This window comes from Mercenaria mercenaria, chromosome 6 (assembly GCF_021730395.1).
Source record: "Mercenaria mercenaria strain notata chromosome 6, MADL_Memer_1, whole genome shotgun sequence".
NCBI lineage: Eukaryota > Metazoa > Mollusca > Bivalvia > Venerida > Veneridae > Mercenaria > Mercenaria mercenaria.
Window position 1 is genome coordinate 49,089,861 of NC_069366.1, and position 25,990 is coordinate 49,115,850.

Here is a 25,990-nt window from a genome sequence, read left to right on the forward strand (position 1 = left end):
CCTGTTGCCCGAATACAGTTTTACAGGGAAAATATATGTGCTCCTTTTATCTTCCAGACAAATATAAACTGTTAAAAAGTCATATCTGTCTTGCAAAATGTTTTCAAAGTAAACGTTTACCTTTACAGTTTCATCATACGTTTATATTGCAAACTATATACATATATATATTTGCAAGAACATGTGTGAGTACATCATTGCAGTGCCATACAAAGTACCTTACCGGTCTATAAAGGACTAATAATTCTCGGGAATTTTAGGAGTGGCCAGAACCTCGAAGATACAAACAAGTGACCAAAGCTGTTTGTTCGAAGCAATTTCAAATTCATACCATGCGTAAATCAAACAGGTCACGAATTAAGGACAAGTAATGACTCTCAACAAATTACGAATATTTTGTGTGCGAATTCGGCATCATTCGGATTATTCCGGAAAGCCGTATGCTCGTTGAGCTATATCTATGACCTAAGAATACCGAACTGTATAAAAAGAATACGTAATCACACGGAAATTGCTGGACACGATTGGTTCTGCCTTTGCGACCAGTGTAGATCATGATCAGCCTGCACATCCGTGCAGTCTTATCATGATCTGCACTGTTCGCTATTTAGCCAGTATCTTTTATGGTAAGCATCCCTTTTAACAGTTAATGGTACTGTCCAACTTGGAAGATGGACAAGTTCACTTTAGAAATTTAGCAAGGTTAAGGGGGCTGCTTTCTTGAAGTATTTCTTTGTATCACTGAAGTTTAACCGATCAAACAGGCAATCTACTGTCACATGAGAATAAAGGCCGTAAGACTTAAGAGTTTTGTAAATTCATGGCCAGGAGCGAGGAGTGTACAAAAAGTAATCACAGTTTGTAAAAAACAAAAACATTATCTTTAATGTATTAGCAATTATCTGTCAGGCATTTTTTTGGAGGAGAGCAACATCGATTTAGAAAATTTAGTAACAGATAGTTGTCGATAGAATTAAGTTTTCCGAACTGACCAAATTATAAGAACATTGTTATAAAAGCAACAGATCAATATTATTCTGTCTTGTGTGAAAATTACTAGGAAAGAATTTTATCAATGTAAAAAAGTGTAGCCTGTTTGTGAAGTTACAAAATACATATAAATGATATTTTGACATTTGAAACTCTGCGAATCTTGGGGCTGGCAAGACACATGAAAACCTTGAATTTTAGATTGTCATTTTAGTGATGTAAATATATATATTTCACCTCGAGGTACATTATGATGAATAAAACCGACTGAACTGGGTTTTCATCGCCATCCGTAGATTTTGAAATGTTATGTTAGGTGTTTAGAATTTTGTAATGAATTCAATGAAAAATAAAAACAGACACATTTTCAGAAAATGTTGAATGTCTCTTTTGAAGATCCCAAGCTATGACTTTTGTCATTGTTTATGAGAAATTAAATTTTCTGGTTCTTTGGCAGTTTAGATTATATCTAATTGACAGTGAGGTGAGAGGTTTTAGGACATGTTCCGTCATGTCTACGATTTATGATCAGGAGTCGTAGGTTCCGCAGTCAAAGATGCTGCTATACAGCAGGACACTCATGAATTTATTGATTATAAAATCAAAATAATAATTTAAAACTATCTATGCTCTCACTCACTCATCTAAAATATTGATCAAAATTATAGAAAAATACAAAGACAATACGTTTCATATAACGTGCATGTTTCACGCACCGCTTTTGATGACACGATGTGGCATGAACACACACGCAAATAGTATGATAAATAAATACACAACAACTTGCGACACGCGTAGTCTTCGACATTTCGCATAAAATCAATAAATCTATTTATAGTAGCTTAACAGCAAAATGCCCGGATACAAATGTACCGAAAATGGGCGCGCTACTATACATGGTCAGACATCACAAATAAATATTTGGTCACAAAAAGCATCATTACACCATCAAATATAAAAATTACATTATGGAACTCGCACGCCAATCCAGTTATGGATACCTGTAATTAATCCAAGAAATCATGGACCACACCATTCAACTTCTCAAGGCCATGATAGTGAATTTTTAAATCACCTATATATGTGTTGTTAAAACAAGCATTTAACAACCAGTCTTGGTTGATTCACGGTCAGTTGAATGCTAACACTGATGTCAAAGGTCACATATATCAACGTTTATATGAAAACCGCGGTTTCGAATTTCATCTTGTAACCACAGTTTCGATTTTTTAGTCAGCGAACCGTTTCAAATGATGAATTACAGACGATACCACTCAGTATAGCACACATAATCTGAAATCCAATCAATATTTCCCCACATACTTTGTCCCTGAAGAAGGGTAGTTATCTCTAATACAGGCCACAGCCTCGTAGATTGTTAGCTATAATCACATCGGTAACCGCATCAAATACAAACTGAATATTGTTGGTATCAGTGGCGCACGTCTGGTGGCAATAAATTTCTTTCGTTGAACTTTTGTTCTTCGCTTCAAACTGGGCCTGAATGTAGGCAGCCGCCTCTTCGTAGGTATTCTTGCCTAGAAATTTGAAAAAAAAATCACATCTTAAGAGTGATACGAATTTCTGATAACGTGCAACAAAACTAGAATTTGACTTATTTACAAACGCTCACTGACGCAAATGTAATACAATCACATAATATACCGTAATTTCGCAATGAAATAAAATGTTTTGTTTTCCCGTCCACATGAGTGACAATGTTTTGATATCGGGTATGTAATTAATATACTGCTACGTGATTATGAACATGCATTTCCTGTAAACATATCAAATTTACATTATCCTGTAAACATGGTAAATTACAAGAGGACCATGATGGTCCTGAATCGCTCACCTCTTCCCACATGACCCAGTTTTGAGTATGACGTCGTTTTTTCTATTATTTGACATATTATGTGACCCAGTTTTGAACTTGACCTAGATATTATCAAGATAAAAATTCTGACCAATTTTCATGAAGATCCATTGAAAAATATGGTCTCTAGAGGTCACAAGGGTTTTCTATTATTTGACCTATTGACCTAGTTTTCAAAGGTACGTGACCCTGTTTTGAACTTTATCTAGATATCATCAAGGTGAACATTCTCACTAATTTTCATGAAGATCTCACGAAAAATATGGCCTCTAGAGAGGTCACAAGGTTTTTCTATTTTTATATCTACAGGCCTAGTTTTTGACCGCACGTGACTCAGTTTCAAAACTGACCTAGATATCATCAAGGTGAATATTCAGATCAATTTTCATGAAGATCCATTGAAAAATATGGCCTCTAGAGAGGTCACAACGTTTTTTCATCATTTGACCTACTGACCTACTTTTTGATGGCACGTGACCCACTTTCAAACTTGACCTAGATATCATCAAGATTAACATTCTGACCAATTTTTATGGAGATCCATTCATAAGTATGGCCTCTAGAGAGGTCACAAGGTTTCTCTATATTTAGACCTACTGACCTAGTTTTTGACCGCACATGACCCTGTTTCGAAACAGACCTAGATATCATCAAGATGAACATTCAGACCAACTTTCATACAGATCCCATGAAAAATATGGCTTTTAGAGAGGTCACAAGGCTTTTCTATTATTTGACCTACTGACCTAGTTTTTGATGGCACGTGACCCACTTTCGAACTTGACCTATATATCATCAAGATGAACATTCAGACCAACTTTCATACAGATCCCATGAAAAATATGGCCTCTAGAGAGGTCACAAGGTTTTTCTATTATCTAACCTACTGAACTAGTTTTTGATGGCACGTGACCCAGTTTCGAACTTGACCTAGATATCATCAAGGTAAACGTTCTGACCAATTTTCGTGAAGATCTTGTGAAATATATGGCCCCTAGAGAGGTCACAATGTTTTTCTATTTTTAGACCTACTGACCTAGTTTTTGATGGCACGTGACCTAGTTTCGAACTTGATCTATATTTCATCAAGGTGAACATTCTGACCAATTTTCATTAAGATCTTGTGAAATATATGGCCTCTAGAGAGGTCACAAGGTTTTTCTATTTTTAGACCTACTGACCTAGTTTTTGATGGCACGTGACTCAGTTTCGAACTTGACCTAGATATCATCAAGATGAACATTCTGACCAACTTTCATAAAGATCCCACAAAAAATGTGACCTCTAGAGTGGTCACAAGCAAAAGTTTACGCACGGACGCACGCACGGGCGGACGGACGGACGACGGACGACGGACGCTGCATGATCACAAAAGCTCACCTTGTCACTATGCCTTGATATCATCATGTTCATCTCCTTTTGCTTGTAGTCAGCTTTGATTTTGCAAGTTCTAGAAAATGTCCTGCCATAACTACCAAAACTTTCATGAAAATACTGAGTTTACTACATGTACTAGTGAAGTAACTGATATTTAATCAATGGCATACATCTTGAAACTTCTATCAGTCAGTCAAAACAATATGGTAAAATGTACCATTATCGCTTATTGCACAGATAATTTGGCGCCATATAACCTATACTGTGTTGGTGCGCCGTAAAACCCAAATAAGTAAGTATTGCACGGATAAGGCAATTTCCAGAGACATGTGAATAGATACATCGAGTTATAAAAGTGACATACAAATTGTCAAACCAAATATCGTGGGCTTAGAGCGAAACTGGTCTATCTGTATATAGAAATAGAAGCAGATAGACTAGTTTCGCTCTAAGCCCTCGATATGTTGACCAATATCTGACTTACTAAAGAACAAAAGGGAGTAATTAACCTTATGGTTATATGAAGATTATAACAAAAGATTCTGAAGGCCCTTCATTCAAACCTTCATTTAAATACTAGTTACCTAACGGCTACTCAAATGCCCATTTAAATTCTGAATTGAATGATAGCTTCATTTTGTTAAATAAACTTGAAATCAAAAGCAATAATTCTAGTTCACGTTTTGAGTTGGATGACCATCTTGCTGATTCTCAGTATTAAACATAAAACTAATCATCAAAACAATGCAAGAGGAGTTGAACACATATGTTCCTTAAATCACATTGAAAAGCCATAACTCATTTCTCCATACAAATAACAGACATTTAAGGTAACGTTTTTCTAATATATCCCAAAATACATAAAAATTTATTTAACAGTGAGTGAGGAGTAGGAAAACAAAATATCAAAACAGTTCTAATATTTGATAGTAGCATTTTTATATAATTCGTAAAAATGCGGCTTGTATTTCATTAAAAATACGAACTGACACAACTAAAACCCCGTATTGCACTAGATGGCAATGCCTGCACTAGAAATATTCATGACCCAGTAAATAATAGTTCTTGTGTTTCAGAGGAGTTTATAGTCATTTATTTTTGCTTCAGCTAAAAACAAAAAGGTAAAGGGTAACTATCACAGTAGCTTGATCTGGGATGTATTCAGCTCTCACGGATTTTACGAGGTCGGATCAGGCCAGGCAAAACAACTCGAGCCGAATACAACAACTCTGATTAAGGTAATTTGTTGCAATAACCTCAAGAAATACTCAAACGTCAATGACGAGAAGGAAGTTTTAAGGCAATAGATACTTCAAAATGTAGAAAAAGGAGTGATACAGATATGTGACAAGGATGACAGAGCAAAGGGATATAGCCTACATAAAATAATGCAGCCCCGAAAACAAACATATTCTGTATGAGATAAAGTTAAATGGCAATGGTGTTTGATAGGACAAGTACATTTACATAGAAGATATACGTCACTGAAAGTTAAATAGTTCTACTGCAAGTAAAATTATAAACACATTCTTTAAAAAAAATACCGTGAGAACTGTGCTACGTTAAAGAACTAGGAAAGTGAAAATATGTATTGAACATTAACAATCTGTGTCCTAACGAGCGTGTGTATATTTATATTCAGACTAATACATTCCAAATCAGCATATTATTGAAGGACAAATCACTGTTTGGAAGGAAAACATCTTACCTGTATATTCAGGAAAACAAACTGTAAGTGATGATTTCTTTATTTTTTCTTCAAACAAATCCTTTTTGTTCAGGAACAGAATTATAGAAGTGTCGGTAAACCACTTGTTGTTACAAATGGAATCAAAAAGTTTAAGACTTTCCTGCATACGATTCTGAAAGGCAAATTACACAATATTATACACTCGTTCAAAAACACTGTCAGCTTGAACTTCTCTAAAGAAAGTCTTGCCTTGATAATTTTTGAACATTATCCAACTCATTTCATTCAAAATCCAATTAAATTTAAGTGTTTTTTATCAAAAGACTAAATTGCTTAACGTTTCAATACTATTTAGAAAAGAATCAACAAGGTTAATACCTTTATTATTAATAACATGTATGATTTCAATCGGTATTTAAGCCAAACTAAACAATAAAGTCAAAATTATAGAAAGAAATTATCGATGTAACATACTAAGTACATTTTAAGTAACGTAACGTGTTTACAGTATGGAAACATTGATGTAGGAAAATCAAGCAGGTAAATATACATTGTTTTAGTTTTAAACACACAAAACATGTATTTTTCCTATATCTTATGTTTTTGTAATTCATATCTGACATGGCAGTTAAATTCTGAATGACCTCAATAGCAGAATGCATGACATCGCTGATCTCGAATAACTAATCCGTCACCTCTGTTGGCTCAAACCCCCTTCTTAAGAAGGGAAATACTTCAAGTAACGGACCAAAACCCCTCTTGGGATGTAAAACACATTCCAGCTGACTTGTTAAGGGACAAAGGTTTATCTAGTTGTTTGTCAGTCCCAACAATAATGCTGGGAAGGTTGCCTTGCCCCAATTATAGCTGAAAAGTCCCCACATGGCCTAAATTGTATCAGCGTGACTTAAGCCCCAAGAAAACAAATATATTTAGAAATATGTAATAACAATATTTGTAAACATACAGTTGTTTCGTCCTCATGCAAGACTTGGTCATATTCACTCATTGCTACACAGAATATAATAGCTGTAACGTCTTCAAAACAGTGAATCCACTTCTTTCTTTCTGACCTTTGACCTCCTACGTCAAATAATCTGCAAAATATTAAAGCAATTTATAAATATATGACTTCATTCATCAACATACGTTGGATCAGGACTTGACTTAGCTTATTCATCATTACCTTTTAACTGGTCGATGGCGTTTAGGCAGCGTTCTATAACGTGCATGTCCCAATCATTAGGATCTTCGTCCTTGTTTTAAAATACATGAAGGGTAATTTATCAGATAGTTATGAATACTGTTGCAAGTCCTTACTAGTTTAGATGTGTTTCATGTAAACTGAAAAATATTATAATAAGGGCTTATTAATCTCGGATTAACTGTGTCCACTACTTTTCAACATAAAGTTATGGAATTTCCGCATTGTGAAAAGGGCTCCGGTATACAATCACTCCACTGTCTGATTAGAAAGTTACAATGCAAGGGGTTTCAATCACTCTACTCTTTGATTTTAAACTCTTTCGATACAGAGTTACAATACAATTGTTTCGGTCATATCTGAGCTTTTTCTAACCTTTTTGTTTATCTCTTGCTGTCCCTTGGTCAGGTTCAAAAGTTATAAGATTGAGTTTGGGCACCAATCTCAGAATACAGTTTTGTACTGGTCAATGTTCAAAAAGTGTGCCCCAAAACAAAATAATGTTCTAGCTTACAACACGGGGTTATAACTTTAGACTCCTACTAAGAACCCTGCCAGAAGGCTTTGTTAGTCAGACATGACAAAAGTACAGAAATCGTCCATGACCTATTAGAGTTTAGTCTGACTGTGTCAAAACATTTTAACAAAATGTCATAATCTGGTTCAGATCCGATCCATATTAAGTATTAATTTAGGACATATGTTGACCTGCATATAAGATATTAAAAAGTATAACCGGAGAAATATTACTATAATAGTCTATAGTTTATAAGGACTGGCCATGCCAAAACCATTTGACAAAATGTCTTAATCTGGGTCAAACCTGATCCATATTAAGTATTACTCTCAGAAATATCTTGACCTGCATATAAGAAAAAAGTACAAAAGAAGAAATATCAATTACCTTTAGCTATACACAGTAATAGTAATAAAAAGTAAAGTAGCTTCCCTGCGGTTAAAGATGTCAAAACGTACCCACCCCTCTTCGACTCGAGGTTTTGCAAATGACATTTTTCATTACAAATTATGAAACGCTTGGCAATGTACTAAACACCGATCAGGTTTTAGCTTTTTTTTGCATTGATCAATTGAAAACGTACATGTGACATATCTTTAGAACAAGAACTTACATTTTCTTGACGTTAAAACAGCCAATGAATCAAGCTTAGTCAAAATCTATTTGAATTAGTTTTATGTGGTGGTCCCGGGAAAACAACATTGCTGTACATATACTGACTTTCATCCTTAGTTTTTGGAAGCTCTTTAAATATATATAATATCTTAAAGACATAAAAGCGACAAGTTAGTAAAAATGAATCATGTAATCATTTGAAATCTGCTACTTGTTAAAGTGACCTTTGATGTAAACAGACTGACAAATCAACTTTGTAAAGAAATTTGGCCGCCAAAAATGGCCACCAGGTACATAATTTTCTTTTGAGCAGCAATTTAACTCATGATAGGATAACTGATAGGAATTGAAACTATATGTTTCGCCAGTGAAGGATTTTTTTCACGTAAAAATCAGTATCTTCCTTGCTGTTTGTGAAAATACCTAACGGCGTAGCTGAACTGTGTACAACACAAAAAAAGAAGAAATTGATTGTACTGTAGTCGGTAGATCAAATTAGTGGCCAAAATGCAGGACTATTGAAATTGATTGATTTTTTTAAAACGATTTAAATTGAGTAGGTCTGTGGAAACTGGGCAAAGAAGTGGAAGTCTAAAAAAACATGGGCGGAAGCCTTAAGGTGGCGTGTCATGAAATTAAATGTCCGAAAGGCTTCAAAGAATATTATTAGTGTTTATATTGCCTAGACTACTGGCAATATTTTTCACGGCAATGTGACAGTGAAAGAAGAAAAAGTGTTATATCTCTAAGCAGTACCAGGGTTAGGACAAGGGTCGTGTGTCGAAGAAAACTTCAAATGACTGTTGATAATTATTAGAGGAAAGGGATACTTTCAGATGAGAAACAGGTTGTCTTGGTGAAAGACAGGAAAGTGTTTATCTGAAGTAGAGATACTGAAATGTGGCTCCCATGTGTTATGGTGATGCATCAAGTATAACGGTGTAACTTGGTGCCTGTTGAAGGCAATATTAACTCACAAAAATGGTGCATATATTTTTGACGATAGCTCCTCGAGTTCTGTTGTTGCCAAAGCGTTCCCAACCCCACTTTCTCCCCGATGAGTATTCCAAAATGATAAAACAACTCTTAGAACATAACGCGGTAGAAACAGAAAAGTTAGATACGATCTATTATATTGCCTGCATAGAGCTCTTACATTAACGGTATAGAAAACGTGTTGATGATGATGATAAAAATGCTGTTACTGCAAAGTGTGTGACATTTATTCCTAAAGTAATTTCTGAAGTAATGATCTAATACAAATTGATCTGGACGTATGAACTTCATTCAGCCCAGCCTACACAGAGTCCCATGTAAACCAGTTTACCAGCCCGAGACCGCCAGAGGAAACAGATGTATCACCAAAGGACAAGATTCACTTAAGCCTTATATGGCCTACACAATTCAGAAAGTTTTCAAATTAGTAAAAAATGAAAAAAAAATTGTTTGCTACCAGAAAATTGATCTTCTATAGTGAATTTAGCTTTTTTGAAACAGATTTATTATTTTGTTCAAAAGATGTCACTGAATATTGCTGGAACCACATATTTTTTAGAAAATGGGCAGTTTTTGCCCTATTTAGGTCACATAGAAATGTTTTTAATTGTGAGCACAGTCATGGACCATAAAAATATTTTGCCCATAGATCCAGCTTCTTTCACAAAATTTATTGTCATTTTTTTTTTTTTGGTTGTGGTCGACAGCTACTGAAAATTTCTGATTTGTTTAAAAATTCAGATAAAAATGAATGTTTCCCACACCCGTAATGATAAATACGTCAGATATTTTCTTCGATAAAGACTTTCAATTTTTAGGCCATTTTTGGGCAAAAGTGAGCCTTCTCCTTTTGATCACAACATGTATGCTGTTTTAAATTGAAATATAGTGCATGTCCACTTAATTTCGGATGGTTAGTACAAATACATAAATATAAATGAAATTGATCAATAAAAATTATAAGTGGCATTTAATTGTGTTACTGTCTGAAATATTTAGTGAGTATCAATGCACTTACTTAAAATTTAAATTTTTAAAAGAGAAATGGACTTCTACAATTCCAGTTGTCTTTACTCGCGTTCGTAATATATCCTGTTCTGTGGGCATATAGCCTTTGCCACCCAGTCGGTCTAGGTCGTCAAGGAAACTGAAAAGTAAAAAGTTTTCTTAAAAACACTGACTGACAGATATATAAATGAAGTCAAAAATAGTTTTAAATTGAGCAACACTATTTAACACGAACTGAATATATCCCTCATCTTCTCGAAGATGCTTCTTGAAGTACGTACTTATAACGGCTATTTTTTCTGTCTAAATGAGTTTTCCAAATAATATTCCGTCTCAAGATATCTGTACGTAAACTCAGTTATCATCTTGACCAGTAGTACATGCAATAAAGGTTGCAATATTTACTGTTATTCTAATTATTCTTAACCCTTATCATGCTGGACACAACTGATTCTGCCTTTGCGACCAGTGAAGTCTCATCATGACCTGCACTGCTCGCCATTTAACAGTTAATGGTACTGTCCAAATTGAAAGATAGACAAGTTCATTATAGAAATTCGGCAGGATAAGAGTTAAGCTTGAAGTGATTTGAAAATTGTTGCATCTACAAAAAAAGGTGTTTATATCAAGGGACCTCTTCTAACGATTCATCATCATAGCTTCCAATTGACATGTTTGCTATACGATCAGATGTTGTCAGCTTATCATAATTAAAACTTCAACGTCAGACTTACTATTTTGCTGAATTATTTAGCTGACAGCTCTACTCATTAGACTTACTATTTCACTGAATCATTCAATTGATACTCATTAGACTTACTATTTCGCTGAATCACTTAGCTGATACTCATTAGACTTACTATTTCGCTGAATCACTTAGCTGATACTCATTAGACTTACTATTTCGCTGAATCACTTAGCTGATACTCATTAGACTTACTGTTTCGCTGAATGATTTCCGCTGAATCATTTAACTGGCACTCATTAGACTTACTATTTCGCTGAATCATTAAGCTGATACTCATTAGACCGTCCAAAGCATTCCTGAACACCAGCGTCTTGCCATAGCCTTTTCATGGCTGCCAGCAGATCCTCAGAAAACGGTTCCGTGTCTTCCATGCGTGCTATTACATCTAACACCATTTTTGCATCGGACTGAAAAAGAGAAACATACGGGACTGATATTGTATTTGTCACCAAGGCTACTAAATTTTCTAGACTTTCTAACCAACTGAATGCTCTTTGCCAATACGCAGTGCAATCCACATCAACTATGACGTCATCATTTTCGTCATTAAAGTTTAACTTTAAATGTAGTTTTTAGCTGATGCATTCATTCCGCAGAAATTGTGCAAAAATATTAACAAAACAAACCACAAATATTAATAAGTTTTAGTCGGAAAGAGCAGATATTAAACAAATGTTTATTTGAAAGTTGAAACGTCGCAGCTATAAAGTAGTCCAACCAATGAACATTTTTCCGTATCTGATAGCAGTCATTTACAAGTTTTATATTCATGAATGCAATACAGAATGTACCTTTGCCACTAGTGCAGACCAAGATCAGCATGGTCTGCACTGTTCGCTATTCAGTAAGTAAATTTTCAATGAATTCGAATAATAAATGGTATTGCCCAAATTGAATGCTGGACCAGTCCATTTTAGAAATTTAGCAGGTAAAGGTTAAAAGGAAAATTTGTAGGTATATATATATGAAAAATTATCTTTCTTTCTCCATTAGGAATCATAAAGAACAAGGGCTTTTCAGAAGAATGTCACTCAAAACTGGAGGAAGGATCCACTAAATTATAGCTAAAATAAGTAGACAGCATCATAATATCAAAACAGTAGAGTAGAATTATACTGCAAAAGCAAGGAGAGAGTATCTTTCTTTCTCTATTTGTTAATCAAGACACCGAGAGAATTCCATACCAACGAGAGAGCACAGTCAAGTATATATAGTCGCGAAGATTAATTATTCATCAACTGAATCCTAATGGGCGAATAAAAAAGTTCACTTAACTTAGACTGATCAAACAGACTGGAATATTTAATTGTCTATCTATTTGAGAATCCGTTCCCTTAGGCAGTTTTAAAAACATAATCTAAAGTGTGAGTCATAAACACTTCAAAACGAGTGCTAAAAATAGTAACAGTCAGTCTCAGAAAACATAGGTGAATTCGAAGCCGCGGATAAGAATAGCTCTAGCTTACTCGCAAAGAGCACCTAGCGAGGAATTTTTGATTAGATTATTGCTCCGAAATGGGCCTAATGACGTACAAAGTAATATAAACAGAAAGCCTTCTGAACGAGTTTAGAACGATTTTCGAGGTCATAACTATATATACGGCATTTCTCTGATATTTTTGAAATGCATGTTATAATTCCTCAGCTGTTCCTCCAGTTAAGATACTGTTATTTCTTTGAATTAAACTCTTCTGCATTGTCTGTATCAAAATACAAAATACAAGTAGATGGATGAAATATGATACATGTATTCATCTACAAGTGCTTCTGAATAGGAAAAACGGAAACAAGGAAAATCTGTGTTTTTGTTAATATGATTTCGGTTTGCCTTCAAATATATTAAGAAAAACACACATTTTTCATGTTCTTGGTCGTGTGTTTCAGCCCACCTCCTTTAAACATAAGTATCATATCCATTTGACTACTCCAAACATTCTGGACACACTCTAAGTCAATGAGTAAAAATGAGTACTGTCCCGGAATGTTTAGAACATGTGCGGACTGTCCTGAATAAAATGCAGTCAGAACAGGCACAAAATAAATATTTACGACAATGGAAAACTGGTCTTGTTTCCTATCAACTATGGATAATCTCAACAGTGTTGGGTACCAGAAGGTTACTCTAGAATTTAGGAAGACTGTTAAATAGTCAAAGGAATATAGCCAGGAAAAGAGTGGTCAATAGTTTCCACTAAATGTGTAATTTCGATGTGATAATACACACTGACAACGTAAGATTCTTACAATTAAGCCAACTTTTATCTGATTGTTTAACTTTGCAGTATTAATGTTACTTGTTTATCCCTGGATTCCCGATTGATCCATGCCTCGTATTTAAGTCTAAATTTAGTCTATTGAAACCGACATATGTCTTTTCTGTTGTTTATATTAGTATACTGAAACTGATATGAATAACTTTAAGTTGCTTATTTTATATTGAAACTTAATAGGATCAGTTACTTTTAATTGTTTGTTTTAGTATATTGTAACTGGTATCAATAACTTTTAGTTGTTTGCTTTAGTATATCATCAACAATTTTGTTTGTTTTAGTACATGCATATTGATTCTAGTACCAGTTCCTCTTTGTTTTTGGTTTTAGTACATTGAAACTGGTATCTGTATTTTTGTTTTGTTTGGGTATCTTGAAAGTGGTATCAGAAAATCGTTTGTTTGTTTTAGTATATTGAAGCTGGTATCAGTAACTTTTAGGGGTTTATTTTAGGATATTGAAATTTATATCAGTAACTTTTAGTTGTTTGTTTTAGTATATTAAATCTGGATTCAATAATTTTCTGTTTTAGTACATTGTATATTGAAGCTGGTATCAGTAACTTTTAGTGTGTTTTTTTAGTAAATTGATATCATTATATGAGTAACTTTTTTGTTTGTTTTAGTATATTAAATCTGGAACCATTAACTTTTTGTTTTATTATATTGAAACTGATACCAGTAATTTTAGTTTATTGTTTTAGTAAATTGAAATACATATCAGCAAGATTAAATTGTTTGTTTTAGTATATTTAAACTGATATTAGTAACTTTTACTTGTTTGTTGCTTGTTTGATTTTGTAAATCCAGCTTTTTTTGTATATGGAATTATTACATTTGTTCATGTACCCTATCTTTCGTATCTTGAAACTGGCACCAGACTCTATAACATGCTGCATACTTTTACTAATATGTTTTTTGTGTTTGGATTGGGGTTGCCGATACATATTTCTACCAAATGATCAACTAACTCTAAGAAGAAAAAACAATACAGAGATGTTTGTGAATAGCACACATAGACACCTATTTTTTCTCTCTCAGTAGACAACAGTCGCTAATGCCAGTAACTAAATCATTCGACACCCAAAGACCATATTTCGTTTTCCGTCAAGTGAATCTACATATACATGAATAGTCCAATAATTTCTACTTCCACTAGTTCCTTGGATATTTTCACGTATGAATTTCAGGATGGACGCAGGAGGTTGCTAGACATATCGGATTCAATACCGGAACGAAAAGCCACACTCTGATGTAGGAAACCCATGATACAGAGAAAATTTGTTTTCTCGATATAGCCATTTTAAAAGTGAGAGAACTTTCGGGTTACATCTGTTGCAATGTTTCTAATCCAGAAATTTGAAAAGATGTTGTTAAGTGTTACCTTACAACAATGACATCAGTCATAATGGTGAAACGAAATAAGAGTGTGCCTTATGCAAAGCCCATAAAGAGCTTTTACTTCATTTGCCATGCACTTATTGGCTTGCCTGTCAATAGGCTATTTAGCTTTGACTATTGCAAAGATACTCAATAAATGTTTTATAATATGGTATCAGAAATACATTTTAGTATATTTTTTTCCAGATAAATGACTTTGGCCCAGTAAATATTTGTTGGATCTATAAACTGGTCATATTGTACAACTAAGATCATACAGAGTCATAACGAAAATTGCAGAATCATATCATGGAGTCGTAGTCAGGTAGATAACAGCGAGTTAATTCAATTAGCATGCACCTATTAATATTACACTTTTCATAAACTTTCGGTATTATGGCCATTGGTGTAAGTATCGTCAGTAATGGTTCACGCATGGCCGGAGTTTCGGGCAAGATTATTACGTTATTTTAAATCAAAGTACTGCCATCGGATTTTTGTTAATAACAATTTTCCATACAGCTGTAGCTTATTTTCTGACTTGCAATTTGTAGGGTGGGAAAATGCCTCATTTTCAATATTTACACTTTGTGATACGATCTGTAATGAAATGTTTTTAAGATACGTCCAATAGATAAGCTTAAACATGTTGCTCTATTTTGTAAAGGTATATATTTATTACAACGGGAAACAATGGTTAGTATAGAAGCCAAAACTGTCAAATCGATTTAACATGCCGATCCTATGGTCTAAGTCACAATATGGAGCATGAACAATTTATTAGAACCGCATATTGATCGTCTGCGTCTGCCATTGAAACATCTACCAGATGACGATAGCGCGCTATAACAAGGGGAATAATTTTGTCGCGTAATCGATTTCTGCTCAGCATTGCTATTGATTTTCAGGCTCGTGAGTATATTCACAGCCACGGAACCAAGTTTAGCATCTGAGAACATGATCGACCAAGTCTCAAATAGTGGAACGCGTGGAGGCAAAGATATGCTTGGTTTTGCTTCGTCATAACGCTCTATAGATTATCAGAAGAACCGCTTAAAACAAACATCAGTTATGGTTTGTGTATGTTTTGGTTCACCGATAATATTGTCTGACCCCATATCAAAGACAACATTTTTATTTGACAGGTCACTTATTTATAAAGCTTTCCTTCCCTTCTCCGATAGTATTCAAACACTAATTTTACTGTCTTTTCATAAGTTTGTTTATCACGTTTGACGTTGAAGAAATGAAATAAAGCCATTTTGGTGCTACAATTTTGACGTTGACGTTGTTTTAGGTAATGAAGTGGCTTCATTTGTAACCGGTAAAGGAAGAAGCGAATTCGATGCTTCAGCAGATAAAAATGCTAGCACGTGAGAAAATGAACCTCACATTTAGTAGCTTCCCACGTATACTCCAGTTAGTTAGGAAGTTTAAAAACGTCGTAACAATTTTCTAGACACTAAAGTGTACATTTGTACATGTCTTTTAAAGAACCATGTTCGAATGATTTATTTCTGAAACATACAAAAGGTGGCAAAGATTTCATGTACCTTTACCGAACGGAATGTCATGGTTACTGTGATAAAGAGCAGACAGAAAGACCTTAGATCCTAGAAATAAATTCCAAGCTTTACAAGAGGAAGGTCATAAAAAGAATTTAATTCACAGGATCAAACGACTGTTGAGGTACACATTTATTTAAACATATATTGTTTATATTTTAATTTTCTCTTCATGAAAGTTGAAAGCACCTTTATCACACCATATTTTTCAAGATTTGAAAATTTTAAAGTCTAATATACTGAATCAAGTTTTGCCATGATACTGAAGAACGAGTAATTAACTATTTGTCAGTGCAGGAAAATATGATGAATCGGAATATATATATAGGTTTCAGCATTAACAATTGTCAAGTTCAATGGACCAAAATTTATCTAAAGCAGGCAGTAATTTAAGATGCGGGCGATATATAGAGCTAAAAGCACATATTGGCAAAGGTTAACTCTAAGACATCCGAATATTTGAAGGTATTTGGCAATAACTGAGGACAATAGTTATCAATTGTTAAGGTGAATAGGACAGAGTTTTCTAACCATCTATATTAAAGTTATGTTTGCACATGGTAGCAATAGTGACGGCGATCATTAATATATCAGAACATATCTTTGATTCTGCACTGAAGAACCAAACTGAAGAAACATTTGTAATTTGTTTAATTCTCTCTTAGCGATTATTGTAATTGATCTACGTGCATGCACGTATTGTCGTTTTGTATGCATTATTCCTCATATTTTATCCCTTGCACAAGACAGTTTAAATGTACTTACAAAATTGCTGTTGGTGACAATTACTTGCAGTGAGTAGCGAAATTATATGATTTTAAAAATCACTGTCGTAATTTATTTGTCCAGACTAAAAGAGATAAATTTTCAGATATATTCGTATGTGTACCTTGTTGTGACACATGACATTATTTATTAATGGGATAGAAATTTGAATCTAAATATAATCAAGTAATCCATGTTGCCTTAGATATAAAATGTCATTAAAAATCAATAATGGATAAAAACAATCATATTGGTTGTTTTATCTTTTTTAACTGATTAAGCCTACAAATAATGCTACCAATTTCTAATACAATTTCAATATAACGTTATTAATATCAGCTTTATGTGTTCTTGTCAGTAGTGCATAATTTTTGGTACGCCACCAATTTCTAATACAATTTCAATATAAAGTTATTAATATCAGCTTTATGTGTTCTTGTCAGTAGTCCATAATTTTTGGTACGCATCATGTCAGTTTTTACATATTCAATACCCTTTGATAGTATATTATTCTACTTGTGAAAATTATATGTCAGGAAAGGTTAATGGCATATTAAGGATATAATATTAAATGTCAAGGTCAGAAGTTGGCCATTACGCCATCGCTTCCTAGCAACAAAATTAGTTTATGTAGATTACTTTATGCAGACATATTTGAGAGATACGTTTAATATAATATACGATAAATGAGCCGCGCCATGAGAAAACCAACATAGTGCGTTTGCGACCAGCATGGATCCAGACCAGCCTGCGCATCCGCGCAGTGTGGTCAGGATCCATGCTGTTCGCTTTCAAAGCCTATTGCAATGGGAGAAACCATTAGCGAACAGCATGGATCCTGACCAGACTGCGCGGATGCGCAGGCTGGTCTGGACCCATGCTGGTCGCAAACGCACCATGTTGGTTTTCTCATGGTGCGGCTCAAATGTGTTTGTAACGATATCATATCAGCTTCATTACAACATCAGACTTGAAAGAAAATTAATGTCATGTTATCTAAAAGGGATTGTCTCTGTGGGGAGCTTGATGAACTTTTTACACTAATTTATATATTAAAATGCATTTCCATCTTCCCTTTTTGGTTACTTTCGTGCCAGTTCGTTAGATCTTCAACATTACTTTTAGCGACTGCCTAGTTAAAACAAAATACTCAGTGACACTGAATATTGCTGGTGTCAGGATATTTGACATTGTTCTGTTCAATACGGTGATATATTTGGATGACATAAACATATTGAACGAGCCTATATGGGATGAGTACGTGTCCAAATATATCACATATTAGCTTATTATTGACTCAATACACTATAATATATATTATAAAAAAATCTGTAAAAATGTCCTTTGGAAGCAAAGAATGCAACCAAGCAAAATAATAGCAGACTTGGTTTGATTCTGTTCACGAGTGGTAATGGAAAGTGCAACACCCCTCACGAAGATATATTGAATGTACTCCATGATGCTAATGGACATGGAAATGTAACAAAAATGAATCAAAGTATAAAACCGCGCCATGTGTGCGTAGGCTGATACTTTGATCAGTCTTTTAAAGTTTAGTTCGTCCTCCAGTATGCAATATTCCTTTATTGAATATACTGCAGGTATCGGACGGTGCACATCGCTGATTGGAAGGTAAAAATAAGAATAAAATAAATTGAATTTACTAACCTCTCTGTCATTTCCGCCGAATGGTATATTCAGCGTGCCCATTGCACGTATAATGGCTACTAATGATTGTATTGTATTACTGTATACGACAGGCTTAAATTGTTTGTTGTCTTCCGACGTGAACCCACCCTCGTGGATAATTCTGTAAATGAAAAAGTACAATTTTAGATTCTTGAATATACATAACATTTGCATTTGATTATGCTTACTGAGTTGACTGCTTTAAACATATCTAAAAAAACAGACATATATTTATATCTGCTTATTGTGATTTAGCATTTTAATAAAACTTTCCAATTTAGTTTTTATCATAAAAAGTTAATCAACTAAAACATTTCTCAAATTAAACATGTGCGTTTCACCAGTTTTGTCCGTAATAATTCAAGGGGTGAAAGAAGTCTATGTGCATTTAGATAAAGAAGCACTAAGACTTCTATCGCATTTATCCCTCCCAATGCAAATCGTGCAAGTCATCGCTAAACTTTAGACCATGATGATTTGATTAATTTTTCTAAGAAAACAAGCTTATGATTTATTTTATATATTGTATATAACACAAGTATACGCTTAAACCAAAGAAAATGCATGTCATTTGAAAGTTTTTGACTATATCTATTAAGACATTGTGTTGTTTTTTCATATAACAATGTCTCTCAATTCACCAGGAGGGAGGTAAGGGCTTTTGTAATAGTAGCATATGTACAAAATGTTTTGAATGTACCTGTATATGGACAGGCAATGGTAAAAAAGTAACACTAAATTAATCATAATAGAAACAATTTGTATTAGATCTTAACTGATCGAAAGTGAAAAATATGTCATTGAAGATACAATGTTCGGTTTTTAAACTGTAAATCAATATATTTGTATATAATATAGCAAGTGTTACCTTTGATACTTGTTTCATACGAACATTCATCAAAACACAATACACACAGACACACAACTTATGCACATACACACATATGCACCCATACAACACACTCACACCACATGAAACGAACACAACACAATACACTTGCAATAGTTTTAATATGATTTTAATAGTGTAACATTTTATGATACGAGTATAATATTTATATAGTATCTTGTAATTCTATACAGAACGGCTATTTACTTGTATGATATGTGCTATTTTATGTTTGTATATGTGTGTAAAATGTAAATGGATGAGACTCTAATAAATGATCTAATAATAGAATCTACAAAGATGTAAGATAAATAATAGAGTCATCTAATAAGTTTAATACTATCGAAGCATTAGTTTTCGTCAGTTCTCAAGACAATGGTGTTTAAGACAATTGCCTGACAAACAGTTAAGTATCAAGGTATTTTTTTCTTATGAGAAAATAATCTGGATTTTTGTCATTAATGTAAAAATACTTTATCTCATCGCATCTCCTAAATGGTGGTAAAAGACTTTCATAAGTACCATCCTCTCCATACCACATATGTAACAATTAGATGTCCAGTTTTAAAAACAAATAAGTAAAAAAAAATCAATAACATAAACAACAATTTTTTCTCCAGATGTTTAAGCATTCAACAAGAATAAGGTGTCATTGTTTTATCTTTGTATTCTAGAGATGGGAAAATATTTGGAGTTCCCAACAAGTACACGTTTTTCATTATGCCTTTTACGATTTTGGAAATATGAAATATATTTAAACAGTTTCACACGTTTCAAAATTATTTCAAAATTTAGTGGTAAATTCAGCAATGTTATATATGCGTATGATGCTAGCTATATGGTATTTGCTTTCATATAAACCTTAGTAAAATGTGTATAACATGGATCAACTGTAATTTATGCAGGCCCTTCATTTTGAAAGAAATACAGTTGTCAAACAACACTAATCAACATAGAGACAACACTTTCTTTACACGGCTTTATGTCCAAACTGCAAGTAAAGGCAATTTCTCTTTTTCAACAAGTTTGCATTATTTTGTCATAGCGACTTGTAAGCTTATCTACCGTTACGTGTTTTACGTATTTTAACTCTATTACTATATTATACGGTTTGAATGAATTGTGTGGACTTTGATAAGAACATTGCAAAAACAAAGGCTAAGATGCAAAATGAATAACTACGTTCCAGGGAAGCATGTCTCATCTAAAACCGAAACAGTACAACAGTAAATGTATTGGCTTGCACATTCATAGATGGATATATATATAGGTATACAAAGAAGTTCCATAACGACAGAACAAACAGGAACATACTGTGACAGCGCCTTGGAACGGTCAGGCCAGTTGCACAAACATCGCAGGGAAGCTAAACCGGCTAAATGTGCACCAACCCTCGCTCTTTGACCCCCACCATGTCACAGGATAGAACAGTATATACATGTAATTATAAAAGTAATCAAACACAATTTTGTACAATCTTTATAATAGTATTCAGAAGTTTATGGCAGTTATGTTTTGACGATTGGTTTTAAACAAGAAAAATTTGTAGTTCCACAACTATTGATTAACTCGATATTTTCATTGAATGTATCAAGGATCCAAAATGCTGTTTAATATATACATTGAAACAAAAGTGGTGCCAAATTTTGGCTGACCATCTGTCTCATTAGGGATCAAGATTGTCAGTCATTCCTAATTGAAATAAATCACCATGGAAATGTGAATGATGGGAATCTACCTGTATCAAAATATACTTGCTGCATAATTACATGTATATACATGTGTGTATTTAAACAAAACACATCATGGCATCAGGGCTAACCTATCGTAAATACATACAGTGCAACCTCTGCAGAGCAACACCCTTTGGGAGATGCAGATATTGACCTCTGCTGAGAAATTGTTAAATTGATAGCAAATTTCAGCTATGGGAAATTTTGATGATGCTGTTGCGGAGAGGTTTTTGCTATAGAGAGGGTCGCCGCTCTGGAGAGGTTGCACTGTATATATTTGATAAGGGATAAGGTATTTCTCGTTTGTCAGCTTAGCGGACTTAGAATCTATTTAAGGATGAATATTAAGAAGATTTCTGTCGAGGGGGTTAGTTCAATAAGAGATAATGTAGCGAAAAGGGCGTGTCCTCTTAATAGACTTGACAGGTCCTGGTATGCCAAAATGTTTACTTTTTAAGTTAATCGGCTTAAATTTGGCGAAAATGCTAAACACATGAATTTACTTCAAGAGTGAAAGTTGTAAATATTTTATGAAATATCATGGTTTTGTTTAATTTCTTTGACAAAGCAGCCTTTTAATAATTGGTTGTTTTAACAGTTAATATTAGAGGAGATGGTATATTTGTAAAAGAAATACACAACTCAGTTCAAATTTTAAGTTTAATTTTTCTTTGTAAGTAAATATAAAAACTTTTTACTGTAGTTATTTTTGGTTTGGGGTGGCTACAAATCAATTATTTGTACAGTTGAACCAACTATAGAACTCTGATTTCAATATTTTTGGGGCAATTTAAATGTCACCTGCCTGAAAAAAAGGTGTTTTGATAAACAAGTATTATTCGATTTTGTGTTTAGTGTGGCTAATAAAGCTTCTGCAGTTTTCTTTCTGAGAAATAAAAGACCAAATAGGATATTTTGTCAGAGAAATAGGATAAAAATATACGTTTTTAAATGAATAAATAAAACCTTAGTAAACATGAGCACTTTAAATATTCTTTTGTAATATACCACTTTCCGGGACAGTAAATGAGCCGCACCATGAGAAAACCAACATAGTGCGTTTGCGACCTGCATGGATCCAGACCAGCCTGCGCATCCATCTGGTCAGGATCCATGCTGTTCGCTAACGGTTTCTCTAATTGCAATAGGCTTTAAAAGCGAACAGCATGGATCCTGACCAGTCTGCGCGGATGTAGTTTTCTCATGATGCGGCTCAAATATCAACGTTATTCGCCAATCTGTCAATTGTTCGCTTCTCTGGTGAATATTGAGTTCGAAAGTAGTACGAATGCCGCATGAATGTTTTGTGCAATTACGTGCTTAATCTATGCAATATTAATGAAACATTATTAAAGTGCTGAGCAAGCATATCGTAAAATCAGCATACGTTATACCTCCCAGTGTAATATCAATTTTCATAAATGGGCGAAAAAGGGAGTATTTTCGCGAAAATATATATTTCACGGATAACAACCCATTTAGTTTTTTATACCGCAAGTTACGATTCACATCCAAAAACTACAACAAAAGAAAATTAACGCTATACACAATCTACAGTGGATTATTACATGCAATACACCAGAAAATATATCAAAACGAAGTAACACAAATAATGTTAAAGACGTGCTTTTCAATGATGTGTATTTAATATACATGTGTATATAGTTATACATTAACGCTTAATGAAATTATATTCGCAAAACTCTTCAAAGGTTTGTATATCTCTTATTTCACCAAGACAGTCATATACATTATAGGTATTTTAATTCTCTAAACAGATATATCAAAACTGTTCGTAAGGCTTATAACTAGAAATGATAATGGGCACTAAATGGAATAAAATGTCTTGCCTATACTAAAATTTTAACAAGGCCCACAACTACGATACTTCTCTGTAAAAGAAAGCTTTACAGTTAATAAGCATAAGTGAAGAAAGGCATTTCCTGTACCCCTTATAAGCCAATGTTCTGACATTTTGTCAACAGGATGGGATTAGGGTCAGAAGGTCGAACTTACATAGAGATAAAGAAGCCACTTATGACCTTCTGACACTAACCCCTCGAGCTGCAGTATTGTTAATTCATTCATGGTGTTTTCTGTCATTACGGACCTATCATGACTCCCCTCAGCAAAGCTTGTGTTGTTTCCAGTTTCTGTTTTAAGTATTTGTATAATTTCATAAAGGTTACAGATCATTTACTAATCTTTAAATGAAATTAAGTTCTGCGGTAGCGAAGAGCAGAAAATAGAATGCAATAACTTAATTTATTAGAATGTCAGTAATTTATCTATAACCTGTCTATAGTTTAAAAAGTAAAACTGTATGTAAGTATTAGCAAACCCGATATATTCCAACTAAATGATCTATCTTATGGAATCATTAAAGTTACTGTGTAACCTGGAACAATAATAAGAACTGAGAATATCTGGTTACTGATTGTATGTTGACACTTCATATTTCTTGTCCAATAGATTTACTAAAAGATATATCTCTCATTTGAATTCATATTAAATCTTATAACTTCAGTATAATTTTTTTTTTATCTTTCATGAAGATTACTAGGAGTCGCAATATGTTTTTTTAAGCATTTCTCAATCGATAATTTTCTATATGCTGTTTTAATATAAAGTTTAGCAGAGAATAATTTTGTCTAACCAATATATTTTTCTTTATGGTTTTTAATCGGGAATATACGAAGCACTTTCGTCGTTAAATATTCATATAAAATAATTAGTTTTTGCAACCGATTGACACAGTAAACAAATTGATTGAGTTCTATTGCTAGATAACAGTTCAGTTTCCAGTCTAATTCGTCAAATATGATAAGGCGCTAGGTGAATCAAATAAGTTTTTATTCAAATAAAATCATTCAAGCAAGACGTTTTTTTCCAGTCTAAATATATAAATGTCACAACATAGATAGCCTATCACTTAAGGACTTGATACTACATGTATATATAATTCAGTAAAATTCTTCTTATTCCTACATACATTAGAATGGTGCATCTTATTCATACGCACCATTCCATTTTACTTAATAATGTCTCCCCGTTCGATGTGAAAAATATATATTATTTTGCTTTATATTTTTGTTGGAATATGAATGAAACTTCGAAGGAATGGTGGGTTGAAAGCGTGGTTGCGCATATTGTGCGGTCGACTGCTTTTTCATTGACTTATGGCCCTTTATTTTTATAGACAACGTTTATTTTTCATTTTCTCTGCACCTGTAAACCTTTACACCCACATTCTATTTCCTAACAAAACCTGTCAAGATTAAGTGCATGATAGGCATGCGGTTTTAAAAACAACACCCATTTAGTTTTTTATACATTTCCAATAACTTGTGGGAGAATGCAGTATTAAGCATCGATTAAAGGACGACATTTTAACAATCTTGAAAAAAAACTTAATATTAATAAAGTCAGAGATAACACTAAAGACATTTTTAAAATGACGTATGATCAGTTTTGTTTTCATCTATTTCGAGATTTAAAAAACCTTTCCAAAAATGTATAGGTTTATATATTTTCAAACTTTTGAAGATTTAGGCAAATAATCATAAAAGACCTGCTCCAGTCCTACCTTTTAACCTTAAATTGTCACTGAAATAGCATGGAAATCCTGACTATGAACAGTGGCGCATGTCAAAATATAGTCAATCTGACTAAAGTACTTGATCTTCTAAACGAAGATCTGAGAACGACCCATTCACATTCGTCTTCTGTACTATGCCCCAACGATAACTTGATATTTACAAACATGACTATAAATAGATTAAAATGGAACATAGGGAATTCAACATTTTCCTAAAATGTTACAATCTAAATATTTCCAGGTTTTGTACCAGTTACGAATTAGCTCAGTGGTAAAGCATACAGTCCATATTCAACAGGTCTTTTGCCGTGTGGGTTCGAAACTCAGCATCAACATTTATTTCTTTTTAAATTTTATTTCACTTTTGCATAAAAATTAAGATTCCTTCATGAGCTCTGTGACAACACGACAGAGAGGTATCTAAAGGCGATATTGCAGATCAGAATAGTTTTTGAGTTTATTACACAACAAAGATGATATTGATTAAATGCATGCACGTAGCCATGCAAATAATGAACTTACTAGTATGTTATATAAAGACATATATACAAATACAAGTATGCCCACAGGCAGAATGTCGAGCCCACCAGCACATCTGACCTCTAAGTGCAACCTTGACCTTTGACCTAAGGACCTGCTTCTTACGCATGACACTCCGTCTTATAATGGTGAACATTCATGCCAAGTTACATCAAAATCCTACCATGCCTGAAGGAGAAATGCTCCGGACAAACTTCAATTTGACCTTTGAGATAGGAACATGGAGTTTGCGCATGACACGCCTTCTCATTGAGTTAAATATTAATGCGAACTCTAAACAAGGTTGGTCCATGCATGTCAAAGTTATGGTCCGGACAAAATCGGACAGACGCACGCACGCACATACACTGAAAGTGGCGACTATATCGAGCTCACCGCAAGCGTGCTCGACAATAAACAATCAAAGAAAGAAACAAAAATACGGAAGCAAAAATGAAAACGAAAAGGAAAAACAAAAACCTGAAAAAAAACCCCAAAAAACAAACCCTCGTGAGGATTCGAACCCACAAAACGATCTGCTTACACCCAATTATTGTCTGCA

The 25,990-nt window shown here is 33.8% G+C and overlaps 1 protein-coding gene across 1 annotated transcript in view; it reads right to left on the reverse strand.

Moving 5' to 3' along the window:
• Positions 1-2,232: 2,232 nt before the first annotated feature.
• The window catches only part of LOC123548960 (guanine nucleotide-binding protein G(o) subunit alpha), a 38,639-nt gene continuing 14,881 nt past the window's right edge, over positions 2,233-25,990 (reverse strand). Inside the window, exons 3-8 of the mRNA XM_045336656.2 lie at positions 18,669-18,810; positions 11,268-11,428; positions 10,284-10,412; positions 6,901-7,030; positions 5,952-6,105; positions 2,233-2,528 (exon numbers count right to left, since the gene is read on the reverse strand). Of these exons, the coding sequence (XP_045192591.1) occupies positions 2,341-2,528; positions 5,952-6,105; positions 6,901-7,030; positions 10,284-10,412; positions 11,268-11,428; positions 18,669-18,810 (904 nt within the window). The 3' untranslated portion in view covers positions 2,233-2,340. The remainder of the gene's footprint in view (positions 2,529-5,951; positions 6,106-6,900; positions 7,031-10,283; positions 10,413-11,267; positions 11,429-18,668; positions 18,811-25,990) is intronic.